This window comes from Alexandromys fortis, unplaced genomic scaffold (genome assembly GCF_014885135.2).
Source record: "Alexandromys fortis isolate MF-2015 unplaced genomic scaffold, M_Fortis_MF-2015_v1.1 scaffold_43, whole genome shotgun sequence".
In the NCBI taxonomy this organism is placed as follows: domain Eukaryota; kingdom Metazoa; phylum Chordata; class Mammalia; order Rodentia; family Cricetidae; genus Alexandromys; species Alexandromys fortis.
The window spans coordinates 6,055,224-6,076,976 of record NW_026067928.1 but is presented as its reverse complement, the minus strand read 5'-3'; the positions used below and the strand labels follow the sequence as shown (position 1 = coordinate 6,076,976).

Here is a 21,753-nt window from a genome sequence, read left to right as displayed (position 1 = left end):
ACTCTACCCATTGGTTAATTTCTCCCTCCTCCATTGTATTTGTCCTCATTGGTCCTAGCTCAAAAATAGGAGGGAACGTCTCTACAATTTACTCAAACGGAAAACAGTTTTTTTGTCTGCTAAAGTTCATAATACTCTATCTTGCTTCTGTGTCTTCTTGGTTTCTTTTATGTTGTTTGTCTACACATGCGTCTCATCTCTTCCACTGAATCATAGCTTATAGATCACATACATATCTAATTTGTGTTTGACCCATGTGGTATTGTTAAACATGTGTGCAGTAAATTTTCACTGAAATAACTACTCTTTAATGCTTTATGACTTTGTTTTAAAGAGTTACTTTGCCGCTTCTGAAATAAAACATTGCACCTAAGGGGAAAGCCTCAACCTTGGGTTACAGTATTGTGTAAAACTCAGCACAGCATGCATGTTGAGCAGAGCAACAGAGCAGATAGCTACCTTGTTCTGGATCTTAAAGGAAAGTGTGATGTTATCTGAAGATGTGTGTGTGTGTGTGTGTGTGTGTGTGTGTGTGTGTGTGTGTGTAGATACTATTAATTAGATCAAGGGCATTTTCTTCTCTTCCTAGTTTGCAAAGCAATTAGGGAGTCTTGTACATTTCTCTTTTTTATTTTCTTAACTGTCATTCAGTAGAATAATCAATGCTATGATCTCTAGTTAATGAGTAGCTTGTTTTCAATAATAATAAAGATACTAGAGGATGATAGATACATAGTATGGTATCTCTTTGGGGGTGATGACAATGATCTCCAGTTAACTCAGGAGATAGGTACACATATCTGTGAATATGCCAAAAACAACTGAAACTGCTTAGTTCTAAGAGATAAATGGCATATATGCTTTGTTTTGTTTTTAAATATTTTGTTTAAAAATAAATAAATGAGGAAAGATGTAGACACAACTAAGATGGAAACAACTATCTGCACAGAGTTATATATGCTCTAGCTCATGTACAATAAAAGCCTGCGTCCTAGAAATTTGCTTTCTGTACTAAGTACAGGGCTCTTTTAATTACCCATTTCTTCTTGAGAAAGCTTTAATAGTTCTGTTAGTCAGTCTGTTTTGGTTACTGACTTGTTGGCATAAATCATGTACAAAACAGTGTTACTATCTTTTTAGTATCTGTAGTGAAGCTTGTTTATTCCTTGTGTTGACTGTTTATGTCTTCATTCTCTCTTGGGTAGTGTAGAGTGCATTCAGTGTTTTTGAGGAAATAGCTTTTAGTTTTATTGTCACTTTTATTTGTAGAAATCATCTCCTTTACCATTTATTTCCGTGTATTTGCTTTGATTTTTATATCTTCCTCTTTTTCTGATTTTTAAGGGATTTTAGGACCTTTTCTTTCTCAAATTTTGTTTATTTTATATTCCCTTTGTCTTATTGCAATACACCTCACTTAAAATAAATGCGTCTCAGAACACCTGCTTACTTATTTCTCATGGCACTCTAAAAGGTCAAATATACAATTTTTTTCTAAGGAGTCTTTCTTGTTTCTATTTTCCTATGTAAAGGCAACATCCGATGCTGATCTGAAAGAACACATGGTTGGAATCATATTCAGCAGGAGTAAACTGACTAACTTACAAAAGCAGGTTAGTTAGCATCTGTTCAATGGTCTTTGTCTGATAGGTTGTCTGGGGATTTTCATTCTGTAAAATATCATCGAAATTCATTAAGGCTTTTTAATGCCCCTTTTTCATTGTGGAATACACATTGTGGAATGTGTACCTGCCTTTTCCTAGAAAGGGCGACTGCACTGCCATATCTGCATCATGTTGAAGAGTTGGTCGTGGTGTCACGTGCCGTGGCCCCAGCACTTAGAAGGTGGAGGAAGGAAATCTGAGTCTAGTCCAGGCTATGTTGTGAAACAAAATAAAACAAAAACAGAAGACGGGAGAGCGTTGGTTACAGACGTTAACTCTCTTCTCTCACTATTATTTGCTGCCTCACTTTGTTGGTCCTCTGTTTTCCATAGCTAGGTAGCTGCCAAGTACCCTGGGTAAATACATTGACTGATTGATTGATTGGAAACAACTATACTATGGTAGCCAGACCTGCCTTAAACTCACAATCCTCCTCTCTCAGCACCCCAAATGCTAGGAGTGTAGATGGGAGTTTCTACAGCTACCTGGGTACATTATTTTATTTTAGTTGTAAATACCCAACGATAACAGATGACATTTTCTTCCCATCCTTTTCAATTAGGAGGGGTAGGTCTGAGCAGTTAATAATGCTAACTGCACCATTATTGATATTTTTAAATCTAAGTAGGTAGTGGAGTAAGTCTAGCTTTGTACAGGAATGCTAGGTAGCCTAAAATCTGCACTTGAGAACAGACAGAAACTAGGCACAAAGGCACATCTGTGATCTCTCCTTGGATGGCAGAGGAAGGAGGGCTTGAATTTAATCCTAGTCTAGGTAGCATAGGGAGACTCATCAAAAACTGGAGAGATAAAATACTGATTTCTTTTTACCCTATTATTTTTTCATAACATTAAATCTTCTTAAAGAGAAAAAAAAACAGCATAAATTTAATTTATATTTTATTTTTTGTTTCATTAATTTGGCTATTTATATCAAATGATTTAATTGTTGAGATTTTGTAATAGTTTCCCCTAGTTTTGTTCCATTGTTTTTAAGATGAGTTAAGAGGATAATCTAATTGAGACTATACTGACAAAAGAATATTAAGTCAAGCATTAACTTGCATTCCTTGCATTTCTTGCTTATTCTAGTAATAGTAATAAAAAGACTTACAAATAAAATTCTATATTCTTTATGCTGCCTTCGCATAGGTTTGTGCTCACATTGTCCAGGCTATTCGCATGGAAGCCACGCGAGTTCGTGAAGAGTGGGAACATGCCATATCCAGCAAGGAAAATGCCAACTCCCAGCCCAGCGATGAAGATGCCTCCTCAGATGCTTACTGCTTTGAGCTGCTCTCCATGGTCCTAGCATTGAGCGGCTCCAATGTTGGCAGGCAGTACCTGGCTCAGCAGCTGACTTTACTTCAAGACCTCTTTTCTCTGCTTCACACAGCTTCTCCTAGGGTCCAGAGACAGGTGACCCATCCTTCCACACCCTTCTGTTTCTTCTCTGTTGCTCGACAACTTAAAAACCAGAAGACCTTAAACATGAGCTTTTATTACTTAGTTTTCTTTGGGATCAGATTTTAACTCTGTGGTTTGTTTTTGTTTTGTTCTGAGACAGAGTTTATCTGTGTATCCCTTGTTGTCCTGGAACTTTATAGACCAGACTGGCCTCAAACTCACAGAGATCCGCCTGCCTCTGCTTGGGTGCTGGGATTAAAAATGTGTGCCACCATGCCCGGAAACTCCATGTTTTTTATTGCTGAAAATTCTGTTCCAGTTTACTGCTGTAGTGTGATAAATAGTATTCTGTATATTGATTAACTTCTTGCCGAGAGACATGTTATGTCATTTAATCCAGAACAAAGGTTAAAGACTTATTTTTTCAAGCTTTCTTAGGTGGTCACTACCACACTGATAATTCAAAAATGTTTAAGTCATATTCTCTCCTTCTCAACATTAAAAGTATAACTTATTAAAAGTATTAAATTTAGTTTCTGGGTGGCTGGAGAGATGGCTCAGAGGGTAGGGGTACTAGCTGCTCTTCCAGAGGTTCTGAGTTCGATTCCCAGCAACCACATGGTGGCTCACAACCTCCTTGCCAGCAGTACATTGTATGCTTAATACATACATCTTTAAAAAAAAAAAATTTGTTTCTGTTCTTTCCATAGATTTCAAAGCTACAGAACAAGAATGAGGCATATTTTAAATAACTGTAAAGCAGTGTTTAAATGTATTCTTTCAATCTCCTTATCAGGTGACCTCCTTACTAAGACGAGTTTTGCCTGAAGTGACCCCCAGTCGTCTGGCCAGCATCATAGGAGTGAAATCTCTGCCCCCAGCAGACATCAGTGATATCATTCACTCAACTGAGAAAGGAGACTGGAATAAGCTGGGTATCCTGGACATGTTTCTGGGATGCATTGCCAAAGCACTCACTGTCCAGCTCAAAGCCAAGGGTACCACCATCACTGGGACAGCTGGCACCACGGTGGGCAAAGGTGTTACAACAGTCACCCTGCCAATGATTTTCAACTCCAGGTTTGTCATTCCCTCTATTTTAATGGCAAAAAGTTAAAACATCATTTGTGACCATGGAAGGTACACTGAAATAGTGGTGATATAGCAGGTTGTTTTCTTAATATTTAATAAAGAGACTTAGGGTAGGTAATATTTTAACTTAAAAAATATATTTCAATTGCAGGCTGGAGAGATGACTTAGTGATTAAGAGCAATTTTTTGCTTTTGCAAAAGACCAAGGTTCTCTTCACAACACACATGGTAGTTATAAATCCAGCTCCAAGGTATTAACACACCCTCTTCTGACTTCTGTGGGCTTCTGCATGCCTGTGTGCACATACATGTATGCTAGCACACACACATACACATGAAAATAATAAATAAACATGTGATTAACAAAATAAGATGTCGTAATTAGGTAACACCTGTAATGCTAGCACCGATGTAAGCAAGGAAGGAGATTAGTAACTTAAAGGCTAACATAGGCTTCATAGCAAGACTCCAGTGAGATGGCCCATGTAGAAGCACCTGCCACCAAGCCTCATAACCTGCCCTGATTCTCATTCCCCACACAGTTGTTCTCTGACCTCCACGTGGCATACTTATACATACACACAAAATACATGAATAAAAATGTAACAGAATTAAAAACATTGAATTAATTCAGTCAAACAATTAAAATGCTCTGCTGAAATAATGTTGTTTTCTTTGTAGTTACCTCCGACGTGGTGAAAGCCACTGGTGGATGAAAGGCTCAACTCCTACTCAGATCTCAGAGATCATCATTAAACTTATCAAGGATATGGCTGCAGTAAGTTCCCTTGCTTCTGATAACAGCAGCAGTGAGCTATGTAGGGGTCTGACTGACACAGAAAACAGCTTGCTCTGCTAAATTAACAAAAGTACATTATTAGTATTTAAAGCTTTATTTAAAGACTATATTTAGAATGCTCACTACTGTACCATTGTTCTTGTCAGTGGATGGTAAATTTGTCATTAAAGTATGTTCATTTCAAACTCCCAATTAATTTGCCTGAGAATTTAGGTAAGTTTTCCAGGACCTTAAAACATAAAATAAAATACATTCTTCCTAACTTTAAGAAAGAATCTATGTTGAAAATCAAAAAACAAATAAAATAGATTCCGAGAAGTAGACATTTTTCATCCTTCTCAGTTCTAAGTTTGAACTTTTATATTCTTTACTGATGTCCTGCACCGCTGTCTGAAGGTACTGGCTTAGGGAAATCTGGGTTGTAGGAACAGGGATGTACTCCACTGAGTGCTGGCTCCATAAGGTCACTGCTCACATTTCACTGTCAATAGGAGACAGCCGAGGAGGAGACCAAGGGAAAAAAGGCAATTTAATGGAGAATGACCAGTTGCCCACTAACAGACTGCCTGAACGTGGTGTGGGAGAGCTGATGTTCAATTATTTTTCTTTACTGTGGGCATTTTCTTAAGCTTCATGGCAAATAGGCCTTCTCTGGGATGGATGTCTGTTGATAGAAAATGCTTAAGAATGTTTTGATCACCTGAATTCTATAATAAAGTGTTAGTGCTCATTAAAAGTCTATATTGCTAGGGCTGGAAGGATGACTTAACAGTTGAACAAACTGACTGCTCTTGCAGGAGGACCTTTGCTCAGGTCCTAGTGCCCATGTGATGGCTCACAACTGTCTGTCATTCCAACTTCAGGAGAGTCAACATCCTCTGCTGGCCTCCACACACACAGTACACATACATATATGCAAGCAAAGGCAAACATTCATTCATATAAAATAAAAATAATTTTAGTTATGTGTATATGGTAGTAGGGGGATTGTACACAGAAGTACAGCTCCCTGGAGAGACTGGAAGAAGGTGTGAGATCTCCTGGAGCTACAGTTTCAGACTGTGAGCTGCCTGCCATGGGCTATTGGGATTCAAACTTGAGTCCTCTGGAAGTGCAGCACTCAGACAATAACCACCAAGACATCATGCCTGCCCCTCAAAATGAATAAGCCTTTTTAACACTGAAAAAAAATCTGCATAGCTGTTCACAGGGTCCTGGGTTGGATTTCCAGCACTGAGGAGAAAGAAATATACTTGTAGATTGAACCTATGTATAGACTTAGGTTCTAGAACTAGCATCTAAAGCAATTAATTTAGTAATTAATAGGTATATATGTTTCACATTAGATATTGAGGTTCTATCACCAAAACTTCAAACTGTAGAAGCTTTATTTGTACCTTTTATTTTTATCCAAATATGAAATAAAATGTTTTGAGCACTACATGTAAACAATGTTCAGACTTTAAATTTTTTATTTACTTTAAAATCATCAAAATAGAAATTAGCAATTGCATTTTCATAAGACTGTAAAGGATTTGTAGCTTGTGCCCCTTTCCAAAAGCTCATGGTCTTACTATAAGTGAATACTCTCTGTGCTGTGGGGTGTCGATTTAGAGAAGAGAGTTTGCTGGGTTGACACTGTGTCCTGCCGATAGGGTCACCTGTCCGAAGCTTGGTCTCGAGTGACAAAAAATGCTATTGCGGAGACCATCATTGCCTTGACCAAGATGGAAGAAGAATTTAGGTCTCCAGTGAGGTGTATCGCAACAACTAGAGTAAGTTTTTATCATTTTGTATTTACTCTGTGTCATTATGTGTGATACATAAGTCAGCTTTGTCCACATTTGTAGTTAAATAGGTATTCATCAAAACGACTGTTATGAGTTAAATGTGGTAGTAATCACTGCTCACTATGGTGCTTTTATCAACTTCTGTTATTACTTTTGAAGCTGAGGCTATACTGGTTAGGAAAGTCTAAGTTATGCTGTGTATATCATCTTTCTGCTGACCTATTTACCGTAGCTTACCTCAGTGAATTGAGTAGTTGCACTATGCTGTGACAGACTGGTGACCCTTAAAAGATAAGACTCCCTCCTACACGGTCTTTCTGATGACAAACCGTAACACAACTACTAGGTTTGTATGCTTTGTTTTTACAAAACAATCCTTGGGCTTAGAGAGAAAACTCAGCAGTTAGAGTACTTGTCACCCTTGCAGAGGATCAAGTTCTGCTCCCATCATCTGTCATGGTGGCTCACAACTATTATAACTCCATTTCCAGGGGATCTGACACCCAGTCCTGACCTTCACAGTCATACAAATGGTGTACATGTATATACATTGCAGGCAAAATACTCAGCACATAAAATAAATGACCATAAAAATTCTTTAATACCAATTTTAGGTGGGGTTGAACTTTTGAGGAAATAGGGTTACATTCTTTAAATGAGATATCTAATTTTTAACATACCAGGTTTTATGAGCCTTATAATTCCAAAGGTGATTTAAAGTATTAGAGGGCAGTGTGACATCATTAGGAACCATTTACACTAAAGAAATATTTTAGATTAATTCGCTAGTCTGTAGAAGATAAGTTATATCCTGTTAAAAAAGAAAAAGCTAGTTTATGTTACCATGATAATAAATTTGACACTTAAGCAATTTTTGCAGTTACCCCCTTTCTACTACTCATGAATTCTTTCATTCTTCATTTCCTTTTCACTTATATAGAAAGTTTTTTTTAATTTTTCATTAATCACTGAATATATCATTCTGTGTAAAACTAAAGTTCACTCTTTATATGCCTCAAAAATGTTAAAATGTTTTGTATGCTTGTGTCTGTGTATCGCATGCATGCATATTTGAGTGATATGTCTGTGCATGTTTGTGTGCATGTTCGTCTGTGTGAGCACAGATGCTTATGTGCCTATAGCACATGTGGAGGTCAGAACAGCTCAGGTGTTGGTCTTCATGTTCCACCGGGTTTGAGACAGTCACTTTACTGCTGCAAACAGCAGGCCAGCCCACCAGCAAGCCTCCTAGTAATCCCTAGTCTCTGCTTCTTATCTTGCACAGGAGCTCTGGCACTGTAGACATGCACTCTCTCATCCCCAGCTTTTCATGAGTTCTAACAGCTTAAACTTAAACTTGGGGTCTCACATTTGCATAGCCATCTGTCCCAGTGTAGCACGAATTCTAGTTGGTCTTAATAATAAAAACCAGAGTCAGATATAGGGGCTAATGCTGAAGATCAAAGAATCTGAAAACCAGCCACTAGAAAGTTCTTACCTCTACTACCAATGCTCAGACAGAAGGGGTGATTCTATCCTCAGAGTGCATATCCAAGACTCCATCTGTCTCTGTCAAACCTCAGACCACACTGAGCTCCTGTCTCCACCTCCCTAGTGCTGGGATTAAAGTCGTAGGATCTCAAGTACAGGGATCACCTTTGTGTGAGCTCTGTTTCTCTTTTAAACAGATTCAATTTTATGTAACCCAGGGTGACTTTGAACTGAGATCCCTCTGCCACATCTCCCAAGTCCTAGGATTAAAGGTGTGTATCACCACTCCCTGGCCTCTAGCCACGTAGCTCTGCACTCTGATCTTCAGGCAAGTTTTATTTGTTAAAACACAAAGTATCACTACATCCCATATCCTCCAATTTTTAGGCGACTTTTCTAAAGTTTTTTAGGTATTAATTTATGGCAAGTGTACAAAGTAGGTCATTTGAGACAATAGAAATGTCTGAAGAATTATTATTATGTAGAATAAATTATTATGTACACAAATACTTATGGAATGCAAAACTAACTACTTACCATCTCATTGGGAATATGGAGCTTTGGATAGATATGCTAGCTGGAAAAATACAGAGTAGACATGTAAAGTAAATATTATTCCTGTAAATGACTGATTTTTGTACATCTTTGATAAAGGATACTTTCATGTCAGGTAGGAAATGGTGGTTCTGTATAGAAATAATCCTCTGCTCAGCTGGTGTCCACTGGGTGCATGTCACATATGCAGTGACGTCAGGAAGATGCAGGTACTCCTGAGTGTCTGTGCATTTCCAAACTGAAGCCTGCGGTTATTTGGCTATTATCTGTGTCCGACAGTGAGTATTTGGTGAATGTGCTCCCAACATAATCAGTAATGCAGCAGCCTTTCTCCTCAACAGCTCTGGCTTGCTCTCGCATCACTGTGTGTTCTTGACCAGGACCACGTGGACCGCCTCTCATCAGGAAGGTGGATGGGAAAAGATGGGCAGCAGAAACAAATGGTAAAGTCGGATTGTTTCCTAAGTACTTTTTCTTTGTAGTTACTCATAGTTTGTAGGGAGAGCTCAGATCAAACTCTTGAAAACATGTCCAGTTTGCCCACATTCATTTCATAAACGTACTTCACGCTTTAGAAATAGGGGCTTATATTTGACTATATAAAAAAAACTTTCTCCTTCTCTGATTCATGTTTATATCAACAAAATTTGTAGCCTGACTGATTTGTGCTAAAATGTGATTATTCTTGGGGCTAAACGGAAGACAGACAGTAAGAGGAACAATGTGATGTGCCCTCTTTGAAGGGGTAGCTAGAGGAGGCGCATGACAGCCTCAGTCATTTCAGAGAGCATATGTCATTGGCCTTCTCAACTTTTTTGATAAATGTTTAAGTTTTGTGATAAAAGAAAGTTTTTATGGTTCGTAACATTTGAGTATATAACTGGGAGAATATTAAGTCACTAAACAAAGCGCTGCATCTTCCTTTCAACACCACATGCGCATTAATCTTATTAGATAGTTTCGAGAGATTTTGATAACAGAGTATACCTGCAATAATTAGTTCTGTTTAACATTCAAATTCTAAAATTCTTACAGATTTTATAATAAAGTCTGTCAGTATCATAAACATTTGTCTGAGGTCTCTTGTAAGTCTAATGTAGCATGTAAAAATATCTTATTCCAGCCTATGTGTGATAACCATGATGATGGTGAAACTGCAGCTATTATCCTATGCAACATCTGTGGAAATCTGTGTACTGACTGTGACAGATTCCTTCATCTGCACCGACGAACTAAAACTCATCAAAGACAGGTGGGATTTCTGTCTTCATGCTCAGATAAGTGTCTGGGGCATGAAAAGAACCCTGTAGTAATATGGAAGTAAAGTAGGGGAAATGCTCGTTGGAATTTGTGGCCTTATTTGAACTCTCAGTTGTCTTGCTTATTAACTATAACCTGAGCAAATGCTTATCTTTTCCAAGACTTAGTTGGGACCCTAATTATAACCATGGAGCTGTTGCAAAGACTGAAGAGAACACTGGAGATGTCTGGAACTTCTTATAGTGCTTTATAAAGAAAACCATTGCTGAGTGTTTAGTTTATGCTTCTACCCAGAAACACAAACACATTTGTCCCTTTTCTGTAATGGAACAACAGGTCTTCAAAGAAGAAGAGGAAGCCATAAAGGTTGACCTTCATGAAGGCTGTGGTAGAACGAAGCTGTTTTGGTTGATGGCACTAGCAGATTCTAAAACAATGAAGGCAATGGTGGAATTCCGAGAACACACAGGTAAAGAATTAACTTAAAAAGGGAAGGATGAACCATGTCCACAATGTATAATAAATTATATGTTACTTAATCTAATGTAAATAGATGCTTGCTGATGGTATATGCTTTGGTAGACACAGCCCTCTATGTTAGAAAGAGCATCAGACTAAAAGTCATGAAACCCCATCTGTCACTAACACCATGACAAAGCAATCTTATCAAAGAAAACATTTAATTGGGGTGTTGCTTATAGTTTGAGAGGTTAGTTCATTATCATCATGTGGAGAGCATGTGGGCACATGGAGCTGGAGAAGTTGCTGAGAGCTTTGTGCCCTGATCCTCAAGCAGGCAGGCAGAGAAAGGGACTGGACCTGGCATGGGCTTTTGAAACTTGAAAGCCTGTCCCCAGTGATATACTCCCTCCAACAAGGCCACTCCTCCTGATCCTCCTTCTAATACAGCTCTGCTCCTTGTAAAGCATTGAAATACATGAGCCTATGGGCCCATTCATATTCAAACCACCACAGAGACTTTGGGCAGTCCACTAACCTCTGTACTTTCGTTGTGTTATGTCACCTACATCTTTGTCAGTGAGCCTCCCACTTTAATGAAGACCGCAAAAGTGAATGTGCTACTCTGGGTACCACATCTGTGTTGCTGTTATCTGCTCGACTGTAAAGTCCTATAACTTTGTGACACTTCTTAGAGTCTCTTGTACATTTAGTGCTTTTGGGAGCTTTCCGAATAGTTCTGTGGTACTAATTAATAAAGATAACTAGGCAATGCCCTAAACAATCTTTTATATATGTCTAGTACACTTGAATTTCAAACAGTTTTGATTCTATTTTTTTGTTTTGTTTTGGTTCGGTTTGGTGTTTTGAAAGAGAGTTTTCTCTGTACAATAACCATAGCTGTCCTGGAACTCTCTCTGCAGACTAGTCTGGCCTAGCATTCACAGAGATCCCCCTGCCTTTCCCTCCTGAGTGCTGGGATTAAAGGTGTGCACCACTACCTGGCTTCATTCTATTTTTTTATAAAATAAAATTTTACAAACTTAAAGTTACAACAAAGCATGAAAATCTGTGGATTTTAGCACAGCTACCTTCTGCCAGTTGTCCCACTGACACAAATTTCTCTTCTTGGCCTTGGACATGGATCTGAATAAATGCACTCTGTATGAAGGTGACATTCATGCTACAACATAAGCCTCTCCTATAATCTGTCAGTTCTCTGCATTAGTAAATGGAATGTCAAACCACCCTTGTCTGATGGTCTAGGTGTTCTGCAGTCAATTCTGGAATCAGTGATTGATCCTAAATCTTGTGTGCCTGTATGGGAGAATGCTCAATACCTTTGTTTTAAGGAATCCTTATCCTTCTTTAAATATTTCAGCATATTTAAATTCTTTTTGAAATTGCAGAGTTTCTTGGGTAGATTTTTTTTATATTTTTCAGGTTTATAATCTAATCATATTTTATACTGTCTTGTAATTTCGTTATATAAAATACCAAAAATTGACCCTTTATTCTATGTACTTTGAGTTTTTACTAAAATCTTTATCTAGTGTTGTATATTTTGAGTAAGGACTTCCCAGATCTGCTCAGTCTACTAACTTTGAGTAGTTATACAGTCTGTTTCTTCTGCTAAAAAGGTCAAGTTTCTACTGAAAACCTCTCCAAGTTTATTTCAGATATATCTTTAGTTTCTTAGCTCTTTGGTGATTATTTATATTTAAGGTGGCTTACAGCCTTTAGTAACTGAAAGAAATCTAGTTTGCTATTTCAAAATTAGCTATATTGTATTATAAATAGCATGCCTCCATGGAAGATTTTTTTTCTGCTTGAACCTAGGCAAACCCACCACAAGTAGTTCAGAAGCTTGCCGCTTCTGTGGGTCCAGGAGTGGAACGGAGTTATCTGCTGTGGGCAGTGTTTGTTCTGACGCAGACTGCCAGGTAGGTATTAGTTAGAGGTTATGTCATCCTAGAAAGAAAGAGCCTATGGTCCTCACAAAGCATCTTCACTTACTGTAATTAGGAGTTGGAGTTCTGCCTCAGCGCAGTTTCTCTTTGTTCCAGCCCAATGGTGACCTTTTGTGTTGCTTATTCATCTCTATCATAAGTATTTTTTTTAATTTTGTTCTGGAACCAGTTAAAGTATCTAGCCACATGGGGCAGAAGAGATGGCTCGGTGGCTGCTCTTGCAGAGAACCCAGGCTTGATTCCCAGCATAGGCATCCATGGGCAAACACACACACACAACACACATGCACAGACAGCGGGCATACACATGCACAGACAGCAGACACACACACAACACACATGCACAGACAGTGGGCACACGTATATACACACATAAGAAGTTATTATATATCTGACCAGAGTTTCTTGCTAATTTATTTGCCTAAAGCAAACTTGTAGTATCTGAGTAAATATCCTGAATAATATGAATCCTGAATAAATGTGCTCTGGATTGAATGGTATTCAGATTGTGAGATAAGTAAGGTATGATTTTGTTGTTTTGGCATTTCAACCCCTTTTTTTGGCAAAAGAGGCTCGTGACTAGGAGGTTTTTACATCAGAACTTTATGGTTAATGCCTGTGTATATGACATCAAATCATAAAGTTGTAGTTCACTTTTGATCAGTGCCTTTTATGTGAAATCAAATCCTTTAATTATATTAACAGTAAAAACTCTGTTAATCCTAGTTTATGCTCAAAGCACGGGATAGTTATTTTCTAATAGGTATTTCATGTAAAGTAGTGCATGCCCTTTGTCTCTGTTGTAAAGCCATTGCAATTCATCTCCACTAGGAATATGCTAAGATAGCCTGTAGTAAGACTCATCCTTGTGGACATCCGTGCGGAGGAGTTAAGAACGAAGAGCACTGTCTGCCCTGTCTGCATGGCTGTGATAAAAGCGCGACCACTCTCAAGCAGGACGCTGACGACATGTGCATGATCTGCTTCACTGAGGCGCTCTCTGCAGCCCCGGCCATTCAGGTTATCTCAGCTTTTAAATGGGCCTGGATTTCAGCAGGAGGATGTAGAAACATGTTTCTGAAATATAAAGATTATCAGAACTTTCTTTGGGTTTGCCAAGGAAAAGTGTCCTGTAAATATATATTCACTAATGTATGTTGAGAAGACATTCTGTTACGTCATGTTCTGCTTCTGTCTGCGGGTCCACCTATCACTTGATGATTTTTGTGAGCCTGTGTATGAAATGATATGAAAGGAAAAATGACTGGAGTTTCAAATAGCTAAGCTCGTCTTAATTTCAGACAATATTAGTATGTACCTAGTCTGTATTTAGTGATATGTAATTCAGTACATAATAAAAGTTAGCACTGTATTTGCTAAATAAGAGCTTTATCTTTTGACTTTTATGTATATATTCCATTTCTATAATTAATTCTTAGATAATATTCTCAACAAAATTTTAACTCATTAAATGAGTAGTTTCTTTCACCTGTATGATAGCTATATGATACATAGTTTCACATTTCCCTGACCTAACCTACTTTACATATGTAGTTCTTACATTAGTGGAATTAATGCATTATTAAAAATTATAAGTTGAAATCCTAGTCAATAGTTCCCCGTAAAGTCCTAAGATCTCGGTACTAAAGTGCATGGTTTTTGTCTGCCGCCTTCACACAGCTCTCCCACATTGGAGAGTCTCCCTGGTACTTGAGTGTTGTCATAACTGCATTTGCTTACGTCCTTCTGGTTCTTTCTTTAAGCTGGACTGCAGTCACGTATTCCACTTACAGTGCTGTCGGCGAGTTTTGGAAAACAGATGGCTTGGTCCAAGGATAACATTTGGATTCATATCGTGTCCCATTTGCAAGGTGTGGAAGTAACCTGAACGTACTTACTTATATTTTACTTCTTCTCGTATTTGCTTTCATCTCAGATAGCTACCAGGTGTTTTTTCCTGTTCTGTTTTCTGTCCCCCCCCCCCCAGGCTCTATTATTTTCTGTCTGCATCCAAGTAGAACCTGAAATAAAAATATAAGATCTCCCTAGAGTAGTTATGGGTTACTAGAGATATACTTCAGTGCTAAACTGTTTTCTTATCATTTAGACCTTAGGGAGGTGGCAGTTATTGTCATCGAATTGTCAGGTAAAAGATGCCTAAATTTAATATAATATAATAAATATAATATAATTATATAATATATGGCAGGAGAAATGTTACTTTAAGCATCATTGTGTATTATTGGTGAATACATTACTGTTCAGACCTACTGAGAGTTACATCATGTGTCATGGTTGTCAGTGACTAACAGGAAAAGGACCTTCTGGTGCTTGCAAGACTTGAGATTTGCTATTAAAAAGTGAACTATTGGCATTTATTACCTTTAGAACAGATGCTCTTAGAGCTAGTTAAAATAAGAACATTTCCCTGGCATTACAACACTTTTCTATAAAGCAGTAAAGTAGGGAATTGCTTAGGCAACCTAATAATGATTAGTAAAACACTTTGTTAAAGAATGTAACAGTGTCTTTTCTATCTTTCTTGTTTTGTTAAGTACAGGCTGTTGTAATGGGCTTAGTATGAAAGAATCTTAGCCTAATCGTCACTTAGTTGGACTAGGGGATAATCCAAAATGACAGTATTTTTTCTTCCTTCTCATGGCGCCGCAGAACACAATCATGTTCAGGAGTCTGGAAAAGGCAGAGAGATGGTATAGAGAAAATTAGTCATCTCTGACCTGACACTCTACCCCATCTCCAGGGAGCCAGGACACACTTAAAACCCACACATGAGGTCATGAGTCATATCTGTGGCAGCAAAACACCCTTTTTTCTCAGAACAGCTAAGACTAAGGGAGATATCTTTCAATCAGGAAATACAAAGCCAAAAAATGGAAATTTTTAAGCAGAGCTCTGATTCTCCCATTTTCCTTGCTATTAGCAAAATAGAACTTTAAAAGTACTTCTCAGAATTATTTTTAATCCTGGCACAATGGTTGGTACTTGAGTATACACTAAATGTTTATTGAACTTTTCCATAAATGCTTCTGTTAAAAATATTATTTGTATTTCAGAACAAAATTAATCACATAGTATTAAAAGACCTGCTTGATCCAATAAAAGAACTCTATGAAGATGTCAGAAGAAAAGCCCTTATGAGATTGGAGTATGAAGGTCTACATAAGAGTGAAGCAATCACGACTCCTGGTGTCAGGTTTTACAATGACCCAGCTGGCTATGCCATGAATCGATATGCATACTATGTTTGCTACAAATGCAGAAAGGTATGCTACAAAGGATCCTGAAGAGCCAAGCACTGGAGATTGCCCATATAATTAAGTTAAATTATATAGTGACATACAATTATTCTTAAACCTTAGAGCTAGAAATTAAAAATTAGAATGTTTGATGCAGTATTTCAAATTCAAGTAATTTAGTTAACTGGGGAGAGGGAAATCCTTTTTACCTAAACAAACTTTTTCTAAAGTTTATAGTATTTCTATACAAAGGATATTTCTCACCGTGACTTATTTGCTTTTGCCTGTACAACTGATTCTCAAATAAACCTCTCTATTGCTGCTCTGTGGATCTCTCTTTTACCAGCTTTCCTACTTACTAGACTGTATCTTGTTATTTTGGGTGATCTCTGGTACATTCATGACTTTTCCTGCCCCTTACATCATTAGGACATCCCAAATTCTTTGAGGTTTATTTACCAGACATTTGAATTTTTCACAGATTCTTCAGTGTTGGCATCTGATATAATATACTTCAACCTTCACTTCCCCAGTGTATACTCCACTGATTCTGCCCACAGATTTCTGAGTCCTTGTTTTCTGTTACTATCTTGCGCAAGTCTGTCTTCTTTTGTAACTGTAGTATCTTGCTGAGTTTTTCTGTGCCATCCTTAAACTCCATTCCTTCTCTATGGTGCTGCTAGTAGATTAGTGTTTCTAAACTCAGCTCTTTCTGGGTCATTCTTCCTTTCTAATCTTGTAGCGCTGTCTACCACTGCAGCCTCACCTCCAATAATACACTGAACAACACACGTTCTCCCAAAGTCACCATGACTGCTCCACCACCAATGGTCCCTGTGCTAGTACACAGTTGGCTTCTATTTCTGGAATGTTCTTCTCTACCCCTGCTGGACATTTGCTTCTACCATACTAAATACACAGTTGCACTCCATCTGACTACTTCAGGACTCTGCTCTGATTTCTCCTCCTCTGTAATGTGCTCACACTTCCCAGCATCATCACCTCTGACTACAATTCTCTTGTCTTGCATACATCCATTGAAACACTTAACATACACTATTTTTGTTGGCTTACTTGACTCTATGTCCCATTTTATAAGCTCTATAAAGACAAAGAATGTATTGTTTTCATTTATCTGTATCCAGTACTTGATACTATGAATACTAGATTATTAAAGAATGAATAAATGAGTGAAAGATGATAGGGAGGACTTCACTGTAATAAAGAAAATGAAAGTAATGAATGAGAGGCTAAATAAATGATTGATAGGCACATAAATATACAGATAGATATAAAAGGAAAGACCAAGGGTATATATTTGTAAGAGCTGTATTATTGCAAATAATAAAATGTCCTTTATGTGTGATCACTGTGCAGACATCATAAATGAATAGTGTACTACAACTGGGGTAGCAATCTCAAGTTTAAGAAGCCAAGCCAAGTAGAAGATACAGAAAACTGAAGCAGCTGGAGTAAGCAAATTGGCCTGGGATAAACGACATACTAGAAAAGCCAGATTTCGCTGACAAATGGCCATTTGTAAGCTCTGCATCAATGGAGCCTTCTTTTTGACCTGTTTTTCTAGGACAGATAATAGATTTATATTGACTCACCTTATTTGTTTTCTGTTGGATCTAGCTTTTTGACTACAGACATAATGTACATGTAAATTGTCCCAATTTCTTGGCCTCATTTATTTTGTACCCAAAACAAGTAAAAATAAATTGTCATCATGCTAATTTCATTCATTCTAGTTTTCATATTGGATATTGTTAAGATTCTGAATATAATTATGATTTATAAGTATGAATAGAATTCTGAATAGAATTCATTAAATTTCTGTTCATTTCAAAATTATATGATCAGAAGATATTTAAATTGACTTTTTGCTTTCTTATTAAGCTTAAAATTTTAATTCTGTCCTAATTTATGTCAGGCACACTTTCTTATGTCTTACTGTGACTTGGGAATTGATAAGCATGTTTTAAACACTAGAAAGAAATACGTTGTTTAAGATTTCAAACTAAGAAAAACTCCAGACTTTGCCCTGAAGAAACATCATTTGTATTTACTTTATAACTTATTCCATATATTTGGAATATGTATATTCTCTCATCATTTTCCTTTAACAGCACAGTTTTTTAGGCTCCCTCCTTCTGAAAATGTGTCTGCATTTCAAATTGGAATAGGTTTTTTAAAAAAAAAGGAAAGAAAAAAAGAAAGAAAGAAAGAAAGAAAGAAAGAAAGAAAGAAAGAAAAGAAAAGAAAAGAAAACAGACATGGTGGCACACGCCCTTAATCCCAGCACCAGAGAGTAAGAGACAAGCAGATCTCTCTGAGTTTCAGGCCAACCTGTTGTATAGAGCAAGTTTTAGTACAGTCAGGGCTGCACAAAGAAAGCCTGTCTCGGAAAAACAAAACAGAAGAATAAATGAGTAAGCTAGCTTTATTTCTGACCCTGATTCTGCCTGCAGTTATCAGTATAGATGTGTTCGCATGGCATTGTGAGGGAGTGGCTAACAGACAAGTCTTGATCGGACGTCCACTGCAGCCACATTGTGTCTCTGTGCTTGAGCTTCATGTGAACATGGTTTTTCTGTAGGCGTATTTCGGTGGTGAAGCTCGCTGTGATGCTGAAGCTGGACAAGGAGACGATTATGACCCCAGAGAGCTCATCTGTGGCGCCTGTTCTGATGTGTCTAGGGCTCAGGTATGCAGAACATTTTATTAGACACTATCAAAAGTCAAAGTTGGGCCTGGAGAAATGGCTCGGCAGTTAAGAGCACTTGCTGCTCTTCCAGAGGACCTACGTTTGGTTCTTAGCACCCTCACCAGGCAGTTCACACCCTCATTAATGCCAGCTCTGAGATATCGACACCCCTAGCCTCCAACGGCGCCTGTACTCATATTCACAAACACACATGTAGACATGCACGCATCTACAAAGAATTAAACGTAATAAAAATAAATATTTTCTTAGTCAAAAATCTGTCTTTAAAATCAGGCCTATTACCCATGCCTCACTCTACCCTTGCACATAGTGTATTCCAGTATGTATCAGGATCATACATGATTTTCCAAATGTTCATGTATATTATTTCTTTTTACTGTTTTCATTTTATAGTTGTCTTCCATGAAGTGATCACTATATTAAACAAGGAAATAAATTTACTTATTTCATGTCATAAACCTGCCCTAAAACTTTCAGGCTTTCCCATCTTTAATGCAACTTTCATAGTAGACCTATGAGATTGGTAGGTAGTAAAATACCACTGTGCAACTTGCTAGCTCACTCATGAGGAAAGTAGTTTGCTCATTAGTCAGATAGATTGTGCGGGAGACTAAACTTGAATTTAAGGCTTTAATCAGATATTTTGGGCCACATATTTACATAATTTTTTTAACCTATACCATTGGTTTTTCAATCAGCTTTTGGAGCTACATATGCTCTCAAAATAATAATAAGTTATGTACTTATTAAGTAAGTGTAGTTGAAATGGCTCACTATAATCTGTGTTTCTCATCTTTGGTCATAGATGTGTCCCAAACATGGGACTGACTTCTTGGAATACAAGTGTCGTTACTGCTGTTCAGTGGCTGTCTTTTTCTGTTTCGGAACAACACATTTCTGCAATGCTTGTCATGATGATTTCCAAAGAATGACCAGCATTCCTAAAGAAGAGCTCCCACACTGTCCCGCGGGTATGTGTTCAATATTGTCAGCTCACAGTTATGGTCTCTATGCTATTGAGTTGTAAACTGTTTGCAATGGTGGAAGACGGTTCCTGATGGCTTTCTGAATGTGATAAAAAGCAGAGGTCAAGTGAAGGATTAAGAACCTCGAATGAAGCATCTCCCAAGGAAGAAGAGGAATGTCTACTGAAAATAAGAGAGGCCTGCTGCCGGGGAAGGAAACACAAGTCATATGAATTTTAATGTCTTAAAGTCATGGCAGAACCACATGTTTGTTTTAATTGGTTTTCGGTGTGGGGAGAATAACTGTCGTGCAGTAGCTTCACCTCTCATATTCACCACCCTGCAGTCCTAACTGGGATACACTGTATGGGGAAAGACAAGTGGGCAATAGACAGGGCTCATTGCAACACTTGATGTCCAACAAGGGAGTAGGCTGATGACATTAAACACTGTCAGTTACCATTTAAAACTAGGAGAAAGAGGAGACAGATAATGAGTGAGTCTCTGTACTGATGTGCATGGATCTCTAACACAGAGCACAGGTCAGAAAAGCACTGATCAGTGTTTGCACTGTGCTGCCTTTGAGACGAAAGCGGAAAGTGGGATTTACACACACTATGTGCATAAGTAAAGTAAGTATTGCAAAATAGACAGGAAACAAGGAAACTGTAACTGGTTAATTGTTGAGGAGAACTGGGATAAAACTGTAGAGATGGGAGGATAAATAGGTGATTTAAAAGAATCCTTTAACATTTTGACTTTTAAGTCATATGAAATATATTGCCATTTGATTGTGTCAAATTGTTTTACTGATCTCCATCAAAACCTTGTTTAACTGGTAGCAGACTTAGAATTGAGAATGAGAATGATTAGAGAGACCAGAGTATTAAGGGTGACTGTCAGTAGACAAAGATGGGAGCCATGAAAAAGGAAAAGAATTGAACTAAAGTCAGCAAATGGAGTGAAGAGCAGGGAGTATCAGAGATGATTTTAGCTCTGAACAAAAAAAAAAAAAAAAAAAAAAAAAAACAGCATTCGAAAGAGGTTGTACATCTGAAATAAACAGGAACCAGGAGAAAGTCCATTGTGCTACCTGCCCTTATGATATGGGAGGCACCTGAGCAACAACCAGCTTTGAGTTGAGAAGATTTTAAGATGAGCATAGTCATCTGGGAAAATCCAAATTTTACTAATAAAGGGAATTGTATTTTCTTAAATCAAAAATGCTAAAAATGATGACATTTTGAAAAGAAATAAGTTCAGTGGTGGGGTAGTAGTGTGGATGAGAGGTCAGGCCAAGGCAGGGCTTCCATGTGCATGCAGATGTCCAAGTCAGACTGCAGAGGGACTTTGTCCTTTAACAAGTGTGAGTCACAGAAGTGAGACAGCTCAAGAGTGAAGGCACTAAGTAATATTCATCCCCTGGGCATTTTCATGCTTTTTTCTTATGTAATTTTTGCAAGCCTCCAAGGTAGAGAGTATTATCTCCATGTTCACAAATTGAAAGTTGAACCTAAAGAAGTTGGTGAACTGGAATAAGCTGATACATTTTGCCTAAAAGTTGCCTTCCCAGCCTCACATTCCCCTTTGTCAACCAGTCAGAGAACTGGAGTAGAGGTTAGCAGAGTGTACAGTGATACAGGCAGAGAAGCTGGCCACATGCAGTGTGCTTGAGGGATGGTGGAGCCCTTCCCTAACCACCCTCCACTCTGGAGTAGAGGCGAGGAGCTGAAGTAGACTGTCAGTCCTTTTAGAGTCGGTGACAGAATGACAGGCATTCTCAAGTGTACTAATAAGTTTAACTGATCCATTCTGGAGTTGCAAGTCTGGCATCAAGATTCTGGCAGCTTAGTGTCTCGGGGGAGCACTCCCTTGTTCCTGGGCAGTGCCTTCTTGCTGTGCTCTCGCATATCTGAAGGCCTCCCAGGTCCACTCACTCACAATGACCCCTTCCTCTTGACTCAGGCCCGCCTCCTAATGCCGTCACTCCTGGGATTGTGTTTCAGGCTGTGAATGTGCGGGCCATCCAGATGTTCAGGCTAGACTATAATTCCCATATGTTCATTCCTATTTAATGTTTACACTGCCATGTAAGTAAAATATTGTTGTGTCCATCTAGCAGGTGACAGATGTAGGAGTCAGGGCAGTTAGTTAATTGCTGTCTCTCACCACAGTGTCGGGTGGTGTCTGAGCTCCCTGGAGATACGAGTCACTCTCTTCACTCTCAGTCCCTAGGACCTGGCACACTATTCACACTCTTAGGTCGTGAATGATTGTGAAGTGAATGTCCCCATGTCTTTTCCTTGTGGAAAT

At 38.2% G+C, this 21,753-nt stretch overlaps 1 protein-coding gene and 1 long non-coding RNA gene across 17 annotated transcripts in view; one reads left to right on the top strand and one right to left on the bottom strand.

Moving 5' to 3' along the window:
• LOC126503159 (uncharacterized) overlaps nt 1-21,753 on the bottom strand; it is a 1,076,305-nt gene that overhangs the window by 222,348 nt on the left and 832,204 nt on the right. The gene's annotated exons all lie outside the window — the stretch shown is intronic.
• Nucleotides 1-21,753, top strand: part of Mycbp2 (MYC binding protein 2) — a 214,271-nt gene that overhangs the window by 190,681 nt on the left and 1,837 nt on the right. For 14 of the 15 annotated variants that reach the window (XM_050144671.1, XM_050144676.1, XM_050144674.1 and 11 more), the window contains 14 exons: nt 1,533-1,613; nt 2,817-3,083; nt 3,868-4,151; nt 4,845-4,941; nt 6,618-6,737; nt 9,140-9,241; nt 9,922-10,050; nt 10,395-10,527; nt 12,357-12,460; nt 13,319-13,507; nt 14,251-14,358; nt 15,562-15,771; nt 18,347-18,454; nt 19,281-19,446. In XM_050144671.1, coding sequence (XP_050000628.1) covers nt 1,533-1,613; nt 2,817-3,083; nt 3,868-4,151; nt 4,845-4,941; nt 6,618-6,737; nt 9,140-9,241; nt 9,922-10,050; nt 10,395-10,527; nt 12,357-12,460; nt 13,319-13,507; nt 14,251-14,358; nt 15,562-15,771; nt 18,347-18,454; nt 19,281-19,446 — 2,098 coding nt within the window. Of the gene's footprint in view, nt 1-1,532; nt 1,614-2,816; nt 3,084-3,867; nt 4,152-4,844; nt 4,942-6,617; nt 6,738-9,139; nt 9,242-9,921; nt 10,051-10,394; nt 10,528-12,356; nt 12,461-13,318; nt 13,508-14,250; nt 14,359-15,561; nt 15,772-18,346; nt 18,455-19,280; nt 19,447-21,753 lie in introns of those variants that run through there. The other variant, XR_007592185.1, reaches the window with a different exon arrangement.